The sequence below is a fragment of the Labeo rohita genome, chromosome 3 (assembly GCF_022985175.1).
Source record: "Labeo rohita strain BAU-BD-2019 chromosome 3, IGBB_LRoh.1.0, whole genome shotgun sequence".
Classification (NCBI taxonomy): Eukaryota; Metazoa; Chordata; class Actinopteri; order Cypriniformes; family Cyprinidae; genus Labeo; species Labeo rohita.
The window spans coordinates 37,582,615-37,597,788 of NC_066871.1; the positions used below are offsets into that span (position 1 = coordinate 37,582,615).

Sequence of the window (15,174 nt, forward strand, 5' to 3'; positions counted from 1 at the left end):
TACAACACCTATCATGGCATTCCCATATAAGGTCTATTCTGTATTATTCGGCAGCTTTGTCGCTTGCTCAGGAGCAAAACACCCTCCTCCATCCCCATCTCCTCCTTTTGCCACAGTCAGGACTTGGCTTCTGATATTCCTCATTGAATCAGATTTCTTTTATCTGAATAATGTCTTACACTTAAATATCATTAAGTACATTAATGATATCTGCTTTGTTCTGTTCTGTTTACCCTGGGGGTTTATTATTGCTGCTCTCCCTGCTCATTCATGACATGCTGCATAGATGGGAAGGGAGTTTTTTGCCCAGAACAGAAACATGCTTCCAAACCAAACTGTATGCTAACTGTCTATCATTTTGACGACAGTGGTCCTGACAGAAATGAATAAAAATAACAGGGATTATATTTTTTGGTACTACCCTAAATAAGCTGTTCCACATAACAAAAAATGACCTGTTCAAAAGTTTACATACACTTGATTCTTGTTGCTCTTTTTTTTTTTTGTCCTGAGCAGGTAAACTACACACTATTTTTAGAAAAATAGTCCTACACATTCTTTGGTTTTACAACTTCTTCTGCATCTTTAAACCTTTGATACTCAAAAAGGCAACACGAGGTTGTAAACTTTTGAGCATTTTGTATTTATTTATTTGTTTGTTTGTTTATTTAGTTTAAAGATGTTGGTAACAACTGAGATTAGGGAACAAATATTTGTTATTAATTGTTAATAAGAGTTTTCCATCAATAAACTCCACTTCCATGTTGCACTGTGCCTAAGAGTGCAGTAAAATCACTGCAAAACATGTCCTCTTTGGGTTTATTGATTGAATAAGAGCTGTAGGAGCTTAAAATACAGGAATAACATGATTGATTTATACTGTAATATCAGCTACTGTATTAGCTTTCAGCCACAATATTACAATAACTATCTATACACTGTCGCTTAAAAGTTTGGGATCAGTAAGACTTGTAATGTTTTTTAAAGAAGTCTCTTATGCTCATCAAGACTGCATTTATTTGATCAAAAATACAGAAAAAAAATTGTTAATATTGCAAAATGTTATTACAATATAAAATAATGGTTTTAATTTTAATAAAATTAAATTTATTGCTGTGATGAATTTTCATCAGCTGTTACTCCAGTCTTAAGTGTCATTATTAGAATTATCAATGTTGGAAACAGCTGTGCTGGCAAAAAAAATTTTGGAACCTGTGATTCTTTTGTCAGGATTCTTTAAGGAATAACAAGTTAAAAAGAACAGCATTTATTTAAATTACAAATCTTTTCTAACAATGTAAATCTATGCTATAACTTTTTATTAATTTAACACATGCTTGGTGAATAAAAGTATTCATTTCTTTCAAAAAAAAAGAGAAAGAATAAAAATGTAGTGACTCTTCAACAGTAGTGTATATTGTTAAAAAACATTTCTATTTTAAATAAAAGCTGGTCTTTTTAACCTTTTATTGATCAAAGAATCCTGAAAAAAAGTATCACAGGTTCCAAAAAAATATTAAGCAGCACAACTGTTATAACATTGATAATAAATCAGCATATTAGAATGATTTCTGAAAGATCATATGACACTTAAGACTGGAGTAACAGCTGATGAAAATTCAGCTTTGCATCACAGGAATAAATTAGATTTTAATGTATATTAAAATAAAAAACATTATTTTATATTGTAATAACATTTTGCAATATTACTTTTTTTTTAGTGTATATGTATTTCAACAACTTTACAGTGAAAAAAAAAAAGAGAAAAACAGTTTGTTGTGTATTTGACTCACCAGCCACATGTAGGAGCTTTGATCAGCTCAGACACACCAAAGGACATGGAGCCCATGAAGTCATTACGGGTGGTTCTGTCCCAATCCCACACTTCCACAGAGAGACGGCGCTCCTTATCCGATGGCTTTAACTTACTGCACACAAACACGCATGAGAAAACACATTTAAAGTGCCGTGAAAGTGTGTGTTTAACGCTGACAGACTCACAAGATAAAGGACTCGTTCCAGGTGGGGTTGAGCGAGGAGCGGATGGTCCGGGTCTTCTGTTTGGTCTCATTCTTGGGGTCTGGGATGAGTTTGAGCTTCACATACGGGTCTGACAGACCATTGGGGTCCATGGGAATCAGATTTCTGGCCTCACCCACTGAGTAAATGAGAAAGAAATCAAAAAGTGATCTACAGCACTCTTTAAAGCTAATGTGCTGATAATATTAATATTACTATTATTTATTACTGAAATTATGCACCACTTATTCACCAACAGGTTTTGAGAAACATGTGGACACAGGCAGAGGAAGTGCTACCATCTCAGCTATATTCCCCATTTTTTAAGTAAGTTTTTAACAAGTGTACTGCTAAATGATTCTCTGAGAGCAACAAAGAAGTTGAAATGGCATTTGACCCTCCTGCAAAAAATGGGAAGGTTGCATTTCTATTAATGTCCAAAAGGGGGAGACATGTCTCTTTCAGTCTTTCTCACAGAAGCATTAGGAAGCAACTTAAACAGAGCTCACTTTTTTCAAATCTGAATGTGTGGAAAACGTTGCTCGAATCTCTTAAGAAGCTCAAACGCACAAAAAAACTCATTCCAAAGGTCTGACAGTGATAGTGATAGTTGCCATTAATTTGACTCTCCACATCGCCTACACTTGGTAGCTGACAGAAAGACGTCAACAAAAATCAAGGCTTTTTGTGCGGCTGTTGCTTAGATACGACATCTACGAGGAGCACTGCGCTCATCCGTTTGCTTCCTCTTGCTCTTCTGAGGCTTTTCAGATGGAATAGGATCCACTGCTTTTAATTCCAGCTGAATTTCCTTTCATGTGTCTTTAAACATAGTCTTCTGGAAATTATATTTATTCCAAAAGTTATCCAGAAAAAAAGAACATTTTGTACATGTAATGACAAAGTCTGATTATGAAAACAGCTAAATTAATTAATCATTCCAAACAACTGCACTTGAATTATTAAACTGTGTCCTACTAGTAGATCTACTGCAGATGGGGTTAATGATTGCTGATGCTCAACTGCCCTCAACTAATGCTGTATAAACTCTGTCTGTTGGTACAGAGCATTGCTGTAATATTAAATTGGTAGCAGTCTAGGGACCAATTCTCACTATTGAATAGTTGCTTATTAGTATGCATATTACTAGCATATTGGCTATTTATTAGTGCTTATAAAGCACATATAAATGTCTTGTTCAGCATAACCATATTTCAGATTTCTTAATCTGACCTCATACCTAAATTTAACAACCACCTTACTAACCATTAATAAGCAGCAGATTAGAACTGGACCCCAAACTAAAGTGTGACCATTAGATTTAATGTCCAAAAGCCAATTGCTATTCATTTTTATATAAAATAATCAACAACCAAAAACAATTGTATGCAAACAATTACAGTGTAAATATGACAAATATGCAATATAATTTACCAAAATGCTCCTCTCAAGAGTTTCTAATAGTTGACTAATGAGCTGTTTACACTGAATGGCCTTCCTGAGATAAATGTAACATTACATGACATGTATATGCAAGCTGTTTTACTGATGTCTTTCAAGGTTTAAAACACTGGTTGAGCGATCTTGAGACATGACACATTTCAGAATGTTTATTGTTGCTTTCATCACCCACTGCTGTTCATTCATGCTTATTTTGTGCTATAACTACTAGGAAGAGATGTCAAGGAAACGATCTGTGATGCCATATAAAGGCGTTTACAGTTGAATAATGCATGTTATTTTTTATACCTGAATAAGATAGTTTGCATAAATGACATGTAAATGACTGAAATAATAGTTGAATTTATAACCCTGCTCAGAAGGTTCAATTGCTCACTGATGCTCCAGAAGGAAACGCAATGCATTAAGAGCATTAAGTGAAAATTTTTGCATTTGAAGATCAGGATAAATTTCATTTATTTTGTCCTCTGGGAAACATGTAAGTACCTTCTGTAGCTTCTGCAGGGCAGTACTAAATAAATCAAGCAAAATAAGATAAATGTACACATTTTTTACACCTGTGGCTCTCAATGCACTGTTTTCCTGGACCAAAAACAATGATCCCTCTTATTTTGGTCAAATAATTAAAATTTTACAGATTCTGGAAGGTGTATGTAAACTTTTGACTTCAACTGTATGTGTAAGCTCAGACTTTGTTTTAAATTAAAAGCATCAAAGAACAAAGCTTATTGCTATTATTGAATGGCAGACATACTGCAAACCCTGTTTAGTTAATTTTGCTCTCAGACCAACAGACAAAAACATGGACTAAAAGACAGATTTTTGGAATTTAAGAATCAATATTGGCCCACCCCTAGCAAACACACATATCTCAACATAGCATTGCGACGACACATTTTTTGGCACAAACCTAGTGATGATGTCAGATCCTTTACGCTGAAACACATTTAGGGTAGAAACTGGCAGCATATTTCACAAACAATTACATAAGTGACACAATGAATTAAACATGACATTTTGAAGTAGAAAAAACAAAATAGTATTCTTCTAAAATGTACTCCAGTAATCTTGCAAAAAAATAAAAAATGCATTTTAATCTATGGCTCATAAAACTTTTAGAGATATAATGAAATACTCATAATTTTTCCTTATTACATTGCTACTACATTACTAGCAATGTTGCCCATATTATGTCATCCTAAACTTCAATAAAACATATCTAACTGATCTTGATGGATGGCAGGATGAATTCCTAAAATGTAATCTTCAAAGGCTATTTTTACATGTGGTTTTCCACGGAAGTTCAAATCGCTCAAATAGCCTGAGAAATTCAGATGTGCTGTTACATAACCACCAAATGTCCAGTCCACGGCATGCTGGGTAATCTGATAATGCAGTCAGATGAGCTTGATTCTTCCCATTGTTTATCCACAAAACAGGAAGGGTCAGCCAAGATTCCTCCGTCTGACTTCAGCCCAGAATAAACAAACTCGCATTTAATAACAGTAATAAATCTCAATCAAAACACTCAGACGCATTTATTTATTCTGTGCATTTGGTATCTGTACTAGATGCTTAACATGCTAGAAAACTCCACAGAAAGTCAGTCAGGCAGTTTTAAGTCAATCATGTACATTAAAGTACACTGTAAAAAAACTGTCCCCAGAATAAGAAACTAAAACAATGCATGACACCGAAAACACTTTTCATGCCCACACAGCCCATAATAATATGCATATCTTTATCCTCCTGTTTGGTGACCCATCAACACCACTGTGTCCAGCATGTCACACCTATACTGTCAAAGGCCTGATCTAATAGCTGGCAGCGAGAACACAATGAGTCATAGATAAAACCACACAAAAGTATGGTAGGAAGTGAATCCCAACTGGCAGACACTAAATATCACCTACAGTCATCGCTTTAAATAATAACCACGACATTTCCATCCTCCGTGTGGAGCGAGAACGCACATCTTTGGGCAGTGTCGACTCTTTAACCGTTATGCGGTTTCCAGAATCCAGAGACATTGAGGCACCTCAGGCAGACTTACAACAACACTTGAGCCCTCTGTTACAAATGGGATCCATGAGGGAAGTGCTGATAGGGACCACCAACGTGTATAGCTAAAGCCAAAGCTTGGGGGAATGGGAAGCTTATGTAATAAAAGCCTCAAAGAAGACTAACAGACTGCAGAAGTTTAGGCCTACAGAAAGCGTTCAGAACCAGCGTGAGGTTGAATATACAAGAACGCAGATTCACATCAGAAGCAAAATGACACATGTGAAAGGACTAAAACTTTTCAGTGAAAAACAAATACATGCTTGTACTAAGTGGTGTTGATTGTGCACAGCTGGCTTGCTTCTGTTTAATCGATAAAGAAATTTATGTCTCTACTGTAGGAGGAAGGGTTCAAGAACTGAAGCTGTTTTAACTTTGCCATTTTTCAGCATCTCTATGTACAGTGCCTGTCTGTCATGTTCCTTCACTGTCTGACAAGTGCAACCAATTTAAAGGGATTTAAAATTCTCATACATTATTTAGCCAATGAATATCCATGGATTTACCAACACCTTTCCAGTTGTTTGTGATAATTAAACATTTTTCAAAATCGTTTTGATTACGAAATTTCGCAAATCATAATTCAATGAACAGAACTCAATCAAAAGAACTCAGACATCAAATATCATTATGGATTGCAACTACGTTTTAGACTACAGAGCATTATCGAACTGAGAAAAAAATGAAGAAAAAAAAGCACTACCATTCCAAAGTTAGATGTTAGTAAGATTTTTTTTTATTTTTCAAAAGACACCCTCTTCATAGATGCATTTATTTAACTGAAAATACAGAACAAATAATAATATAGTAAATATTATTACAATTGAAAATATGTTTCCTAGTTTAATATATTTAAAAATGGTATTTATTTCTTTATTTCATTATTCCAGGCTTCATCATCCTTCAGAAATCATTCTGCTCAAGAAACATTTCTGATTATTAATGTTGAAAAAAGTTAATATTTTTGTGGAAACTCATTTTTAGAAATCTTTGATGAATAGAAAGCTCAAAAGAACAAATACAAAATAGAAATAGAAATCCTTTGTAAAATTACAAAAATCTTTATTGACACTTTTGATTAATTTAATGTGTTCTTGCATAAAAAAAAAATCTTATTGACCCAAACTTTTAAATGGTAGTGTTTGTTTGTTTATTGCTACCTGGTCTCATAACGAATACATACCTCTGGGAACTTTTTTCCAAGATGTGAAATACGTAAAAATATGTGAAGAGTTCAGAAGCAAAACCAGCTAAAAGCCACCTTGGTCAAAAATGAGATAATGATACTGAGTGAATGCTCCTGACACATAGCATACGTCCATCAAATACTTTTACTTCAAACTCACTAAATTTCAGCCTCAGCCCAATCAGAAGAACCAGTACTTACATAGAAACCTATACAAAGTAGCCAGAAAGAAATGCTAATTTTAAAGAAAAAGAAAAATGAGGCTTTTGCATCTGAACTCTTCATGTACATATCACATATCACAGCAGTTTTCAACAGAAATAGACACTAGTTGCAGTAAAACAGTAAGTTCTTGTAATCGTTTTCGTACACAGTTTTGATTACAGCTCCATATGTTTTGCTTTCCGAAAACAACAAGCTTGCTCGGTAGCCAAGCAACAGAATTAGACTTTGGATGCGAAATCCTTGGGTACGAATCCTGTGAAATACATGACGATGAGAGAGCTGAAAGATGAGAGGTTGAAAAACAAGCTCAAACGGCATGCTTGCGATTGCGTTTTTACACCACATTCACTTTTTTTCAAACTATCGGGTAGGTTTAGGTTTAGTGCAGATGGTACATTATTTTAATAAGTCACAAAGCATTAGAGTTATAGCGCCACTCAACGAACATTTCACAACAAGTCAGAACTGCGGTAACGTACAAAAAACGTCACATCGTCATTCATCTGTTCCAGGGGGAAAAAACAAACACTCTTTTAGTGCCACCCAGTGGACATTTCACATTGAACATGTCATGAAATGTACATGGCGGTACGTATTTCGTGCCTTGCAAAAAAGTTCCCAGAGGTACGTTTTCATCATGAAACCAGGTTGGTTTATTAATTCCATGGATTATCTTCTATTACTTTTTAGGTCTGAAAAACACAACCTAAAAATGTCTCAAAATTCCTTCATCTCACTGGTCAGGTTTTTTTTCTTTAGTAGGCTGAGGAAAAAACTAAAATGTCTGTCGCAACAGTAAAACTATTACCAATATAAGACACTTCCACAGAGGACAATGCAGTCCTGCTGCATTGATCGAGAGTTTGAGATGCTATACAGGCAGGAAGTTGCCAGTCCCACGGGAAATTTGCCTCTGTGTCAGACACCCTGGGGCATCTGATTTACAGCAGGTATCTGGTGCTTCACATCACAACTGAGAGAAGCAGTTATAGAAGAATGACCTGCTGACAAGATCAGCTTAAACCAACATAAATTTTCATGCTGGTCCAGACTGGTTTAGGCTTGTTTAGTACCAGTACATGAATAGTTTAATGTTGCCATTAAAAAACCTGTTTAAATGATGATCAGTATTAAACCAGCAGGCCAGTGCCCTGCACTGAAAAGAATGACTAACGAGATGATGACTAATGTAGTGTAAACAGGGAAGAGTGAATGGTTCAGCCAAGTTTGCAGAACCGCTTTCACACAAACCATGGACAGAACTGTGATGTGGTGGTCAGGCCTGCAACAAAAGCATCTTAGAGTCTGAGTATAAAGAAGAAGCCCAGCCTGAGGGTTGTTCGTTTGCTCATTCTGTGTAATTGTTGTGTGCAGTACATGTGCACATGGATGCTGCTGGGTTCTTGGCTAGACAAATTTAATCAAGTTCACCTCAGAGCAGTGAACTCACAAAAACCCCATGAAGAACCCAGTCATATTCCGTACAGCTCCTGGCAGATGAGACAACAAATATTAATAATTCTCTAGAATCCAGCTAATGATTAGTATGATGTTCTGTAACCTCAGATGACAGTATTTGTATTTTGCTTGTACAAAGTTGTTTGATTTGAGATATTGTAATGTTCACAGCTCAAAATTTTGGCATATAATCATCCTGAACAATTAACAAAAGTTTAAGTTCACCTTGCGTACTTTTCAGAATTTATGGATATTTTTAATGGATAATAAACAACTGAATAATAAAATGTAAGTATTGTTTGATTGTTGTTTAATTATTGTTTTTCCATGATTTAACTATATATAGCATCATAGCTCTGCCAGTCATAACATAAACTTTTTTTTTTTACTTAAAGGTATAATAACAAAAACAGTCTGTTTAATTTTAAAAGGATGGTTCTTACAAAAATGACAATTCTGTTATCGACTGACCCTCATTTCATTCTAAACTCATAAGGCTTTCGTTCATCTTCAGAACACGAATGAAGTTATTTTTAATAAAAAGGGAGAGATTTCTGTCAGTCCACTGAAAGTCCAGGCAATTAAAATTTCCAAGCTCCAAGAAGGTCATAAAGGCCTCGTAAAAGCAATTCATATGAAGATATTTTGTTTTCACATGCAAATCAATCACATTGCTTCATAAAATTGGGATTAAACCAATGGAGTCTCGTGGATTACTTTTAAGATGCCTTTATGACCTTTTTGGAGCATGAAACTTTTGATTGCCTAGACTTTCAATATTAGACAGACATTTCCAAGATTTTAATAAATTATCTTCATTTGTGTTCTGAAGAAGAACAAACATTTTACGGGGTTGGAACAACATGAAGGTGCGTAAAAAACTATCCCTATAAGGGCCAGAGAAGATGGAAAACAACTAAAAAACAAAACTTTGTTTTTATTGCGTGGTGAAAGAACCCTTGACTAACATCATCCAGTGCAATTCAAGGGAAATTAAAATGCAACAGTATAGAATATGGCTCCTTCTACACTATAATCACTATTTATGACTTTTAATAACTGTAGAACTTCTTGAATGGGAATCGTGATGAATTCTCCAGATGTACACAGTAATTATCAGCGGATCAGTGTGAAGCCCCTGCTTGACTTCAGCATGTCTGTTTGTGTAAGGTCAGAGATAAGCAGAGATGATATTCTCACAGCAGGGAAGAGGTGCCAGCTCACAGGAATGTGTTCACTGAAGCAAGAGTCTCTAAGCGGCCACAGGCTGGCATACATGCCTCCTCCCCCACATAAACCCCCACCATCATACCAGCCGGGCATCAGGCCAGACATCTGGCACTTAAGCTCCCTCATACCTACTGCCTGGCTGCGTCCTGCTGTGACCCTGAGTCCTCCATACTCCAAAAAACACACACTCACGCTCAGCCTCTAAACCGACTCAACCCTCAACACATGACCTAGCATGATAGCTTAATGCTAACTGGCAGTTTGTGGAAAACCAGCATCAAAGTATTATAAAATCTGAGTAATAAGGATAATGTAAATTATACTACTAATGTAGAACATTAAAATGACTAGAACTATATGGGTAAATATAATCTTTGGATGCTACTTAGAGCCAAATTTCATGTTCAGGGCTCAACACAGCTTGGGCTAAACTGCTGCCAAAAGACAAAAAGACAAAAAATTATCAATAAAAAGGACACAGTTTTGCAGCTGACCTTATTGCATACGCATTTGTATATTTGGTCACACTTTACTTTCTGGACCAATTCTCACTATTAACTAACTATTAACTGGTCAGTGAACTCTTAATTTGCTGCTTAAGAGTTTGTAAGGTGGTTGTTAAGTTTAGGCATGGGGTTGGATTCAGCGACCTAAATTACTGTTATGCAGAATAAAACATTCATTTGTACTTCATAAGTGCTAATAAAAAGCCAATATGCTAGTATGCAGGCTAATAAGCAACCAGCTAATGAAGTGTTACCAAATATTTAAATAAATCATGCAAGGTGACTTACTAAGGTTTGTTGTAGTAGGTTTACTGGTATTTGCAATAGTATTTAACGCTCAAATACTAACACCCAAAAGCTTGTCTTAACCCATTTTGCGTTTGTGTTGTTAGCAGATTACCTGCACTTAATTATCATCAGCTCTGCTTGTTTGCGACCCTACACTAATTTGCTCTGCTTTTGGTAGACTGTGTTAGTCATTATGGAAATGATGTGGCTGTGTCTGTGTTTTTTAATTTGTGTGCTGTCAGCCTGTCAGTAAATCACCCGCAGAGCTTTACACTCCTATTGGTGCTTTTACGTCATTGCGCTCTCATGCTAATTTGCCCTGTTTAGTAAATCTAGCACTTAGAATTTTCATTTTTTCTTTTTTTATTTATTTTTTGATAGGTTTCTTGCCATGACAAACAAACAAGCAAACAAATAAAACAAACAAAAAAAAATAACATTTTGATGCTGCAGCAAAAATTATTGGTTGAACAAATATAAAGTTCAAATATTGTTAAAGATAGGGAAACAGTCACTAATAAAATCAAAACAATAAAAAAATGACAAGTTACAATAGCACAAACAAATACTATAGACCAAAGACACAAATTAAATAAATAGTGCTTGTTTGAGAGTATGTTGAGGAGTAGTATTCAGGTAAGAAATGCAACAGAAATTGAATAAATATATCAAATATAAAATAACATTCCATAGTCATCACTGTATGAAGTAAATAAGCGACTCTGCAACAAAATACCAGTCAACAGAATTTTAGTAGAATATCTACTAACACTTTATTTTGGTGCTTCCCCAACAGACATTTTGCTGAGTGTATGTAAATAATTTTGAGTATGTCAACTTATTTTACTAACCCTAACATAACCTAATGAGAGTTAGCTGACATGTGGTTACTTATAGTTACAGTTAAGATCAAAAGTTTACATACACCTTGCAGAATCTGCAAGATGTTAAATATTTTACCAAAATAAGAGGTATCACACAAAATGCATGTTATTTTTAATTTAGTACTGACCTGAATAAGATATTTCACGTAAAAGATATTGTCATATAGACATATAGTCCACAAGAAAAAAACTGGTTGAATTTATAAAAATGACCCTGTTCAAAAGTTTACATACACTTGATTCTTAATACTGTGTTGTTACCTGAATGATTTAAAGTTGTGGGTGTGTGTGTGTGTTTTTTTAGTGATAGTTGTTTGTGAGTCTCTTGTTTGTCCTGTTCTTCAGAAAAATCCTTAAGGTCCCACAAATTCTTTGATTTTTCAGCATTTTTGTGTACTTGAACCCTTTCCAACAATAACTGAATGATTTTGAGATCCATCTTTTCACACTGAGGACAACTGAGGCACTCATATGCAACTATTATAGAAGGTTCAAACACTGATGCTTCAGAATGAAAAATTATGCATTAAGAGCCAGGGGGTGAAAACTTTATGAATTTGAATATCGGGGTAAATTTAACTTATTTTGTCTTCTTGGAAACATGTAATTATCTTCTGTAGCTTCTGAAGGGCAGTACTAAATGAAAAAAATATATATTATATTTAGGCAAAATAATAAATACGTTCACATCTTTCTGTTCAAAAGTTTACACCCCTGGCTCTTAATGCATTGTGGATCTTAATGCAAGGTGGATCGCAAAATCATACAGTCAATGTTGGAAAGGGTTCAAATAACCAAAAATGCTGAAAAACCAAACAATTTGTGAGACCTGAAGGATTTTTCTGAAGAACAGTGGGCAGTTTAACTGTTCAAGACAAACAAGGGATTCATGAACAACTAGCACTTATTAAAAAACAAAAACAAAAAAACAGCTGTGGATCATTCAGGTAACAATACAGTATTAAGAAACAAGTGTATGTAAACTTTTGAACAGGGTCATTTTTATAAATTCAACTATTATTTTCTCTTATGGACTATACATAAACATCTTTTATGTGAAATGTCTTATTAAGGTCAGTATTAAATAAAAAATAACATGCATTTTGTATGATCCCTCTTATTTTGGTAAAATAATTAATTTTGCAAATTCTGCAAGGTGTATGTAAACTTTTGACCTTAACTGTACCTAAAGTGAACTATCAACATAAAATGTAACCTTACCATTAGTTGTACCATTAACAGCAGAGTGTTTGCGTCTTTTTCTACTGTTATTTCTTTACAGCAGGCATATTATGCTGCTATCATTTTAAGACCTAACGCACTGATCCACTATATTGACAGATATCCAATTTTCCAAATGCTTACGTTTATTTAAGACATGACTGACTATGTGCCAAGACAGGGATTTTGGCATAATTTTGTCTGTATTTGTCCAGTCAAGTGTGATAAGACAAAAAAGAAAACTCAATTCAATACTAATGTGATTTCTGAGAGGTGGCTTTTTGTGTGCAAATTTAGCTTTATTTTTTGGTAAGCAGCCATGTAATATAACTAAATACAATCTTTCAGGGTGATACAAGACCTTTTGTGATTACCCTGTCTGTGCTATTCTGGGATATTCCCAGTGTGTGTGGGATGCTGACCTGTGACATGGAGTCTGTCTCCGCTGACCTCGATCTTGAGGAACAGTCTTCCTCTGCGTTCGGTGTGGTCGGTCCCGCACAGACTTGGCACGTTCATCACACACTGCTTATGAACGTTCATGTCACAGGCTGAGAACAAGAGAGAGCAACATCTGTAAATGCTACAGGATTACACATATTAAAGTCAACATGAAATACTTCCACAGTCTATTCAACAGAATAGGACAGTCAGTGTATTTAGGGCTTGATTTTATATACTGGAAATTGATTAAATTGTAATAAGTTGACTATATCTACAACAGTCAGACATAATGGCTCCCTACTTCTGCTTGCTAATTTTTCTACCCAGGATTATTGAAAATACATGAGTCTACCTACATTTGTGACCCTGGACCACAAAACCAGTTAAGCAGCATGGGTATATTTGTAGCAATAGCTAACAATACACTGTATCAATCAAAATGATTAATTTCTCTTTTATGCCAAAAATCATTAGGATATTAAGTAAAGATCATATTCAATGAAGATATTTTGTAAATTTCCTACCGTAAAAATATAAAAACTTATTTTTGATTAGTAATATGCATTGCTAAGAACTTAATCTGAACAACTTTAAAGGCAATTTTCTCAAGATTTAGATTTTTTTTATTTCTATAGATTTTATTTTAGGCAAGCCGACATATGCTCAACTCATTGCCGCTGGTCGCTTGGTCATTACTTTAAAAAACAAAAGCTTGAACTGAACAAACATAAAATGTTCCAAACATATTTCTAAATTTACTTAATAAGGAAATGAAACAAAATCTAGGCATTTTGCCATTAAAAACCAAAACTGAATTATTTTAATGGCTGCAACAGCAGCTCTGTTCTGATAAGTTGTTGACAAGGGCAGGGCTCGGGCCAGGGCTCGGGCCAGGGCTGGGCCCGTGCAGGACTCTACTCATTCCCTTGTTTCAATTAAAAGGTCCCACTCAGCTCGGCGGGTCCCCAACAATTAATTTCATGTTGACAAAAAACACATTTGTGCACAAACAGCAAACCTTTTTTGTTGGAGTGTTTTTTTACAAGCAGCTTCTCTTGGAAAGGTATATCAATATGGGTTTTGCTATTGGACAGCAGTACCAGGCCGACAGCAGAGAAAGCGTGTGTTTACCATGCTGAGGCTCAAGTTGATATGTGGCAACAGAAAATCGCTGTGGTGTGTCGTCTCAGAGAGGTGTGGATGAGCAGATTGCATAAATGTAATTACAAACATGCTGCTATTCCCACATAAATTACTTCAATCTGTTCTCGTTAAAATCTGTGATAACATTCCCATTAGAGCCAGAGCGCTCGAGAGGAACAGGAATGTTCTGGTTCAGAAGAAGGAGGCACCAATGCAAAATACAAATGTAACCATATTTAACCTCATTGTGGAAAACCAGAAACAGATGAATTTTGTAGGCCTGGGGCAGGAGCTGCCCTTTCACACTGATCTGAGGCCAGTTCTTTTTTATTTTGTTATAGGTTTCATCAAGATTTAGTTAAGAGAAGATGGTCTTGCGTGAGTGCAAAAAGGGCAGCTTCCACCCTGGGCATGATGAGAGGTTCTCACTCACTGTCGCATTTCATCCCCTGGTGTATGAGGCCGTACAGCAGCGATCCGCAGTGGTCGCAGAAGGTGGGACTGCCGTAGCTGTGGATCTTGAACTTATGCTTGCTCCTGGGATCCTGCAGAAAAGTGAAAAAGAGAGGAATCATTTACAGCTGGACTAATAAAACAGTTCATGGAGCGACTGACGCAAACTATGTGCTACAATAGAGTCCTGCAGGGATGATGACGATGATGCTTGTAGGCCAAAACCCAAAAGCACTTCCAGGTCCATCATCCTGAAGTCAGTAGGCTTTTTGAATAGGTTTTTGGTTAAATGCCTGAAATACTGTCTGTGGTCAAGACAAACTTAAGATATTGCCACGTTTCATTCTATAAAAATCTTAAATATCAAATAAAATATCTGTAATATCCCGCTCTTGTTTTGTTTTGTTTTTTTTAAGTTTTTACTTGAAAATAGTGTTTGCTAACAAATTTTACTACAGAAGTTGTTTGGGATATTAAGCATCATCACACCAAACCTCAAAACTCATCTACTCAATGGTCCGCTTTCACAGTTTATAATCACACGCTTGCAAACAATACATGGTTAAACAAAGGGTCAAATTACTACCCGCAACGT

The 15,174-nt window shown here is 35.5% G+C and overlaps 1 protein-coding gene across 1 annotated transcript in view; it reads right to left on the bottom strand.

Moving 5' to 3' along the window:
* Nucleotides 1-15,174, bottom strand: part of prkcab (protein kinase C, alpha, b) — a 171,867-nt gene that overhangs the window by 42,104 nt on the left and 114,589 nt on the right. Inside the window, 4 exon segments of the mRNA XM_051106600.1 lie at nt 1,794-1,928; nt 2,002-2,158; nt 12,962-13,090; nt 14,560-14,671. Of these exon segments, the coding sequence (XP_050962557.1) occupies nt 1,794-1,928; nt 2,002-2,158; nt 12,962-13,090; nt 14,560-14,671 (533 nt within the window).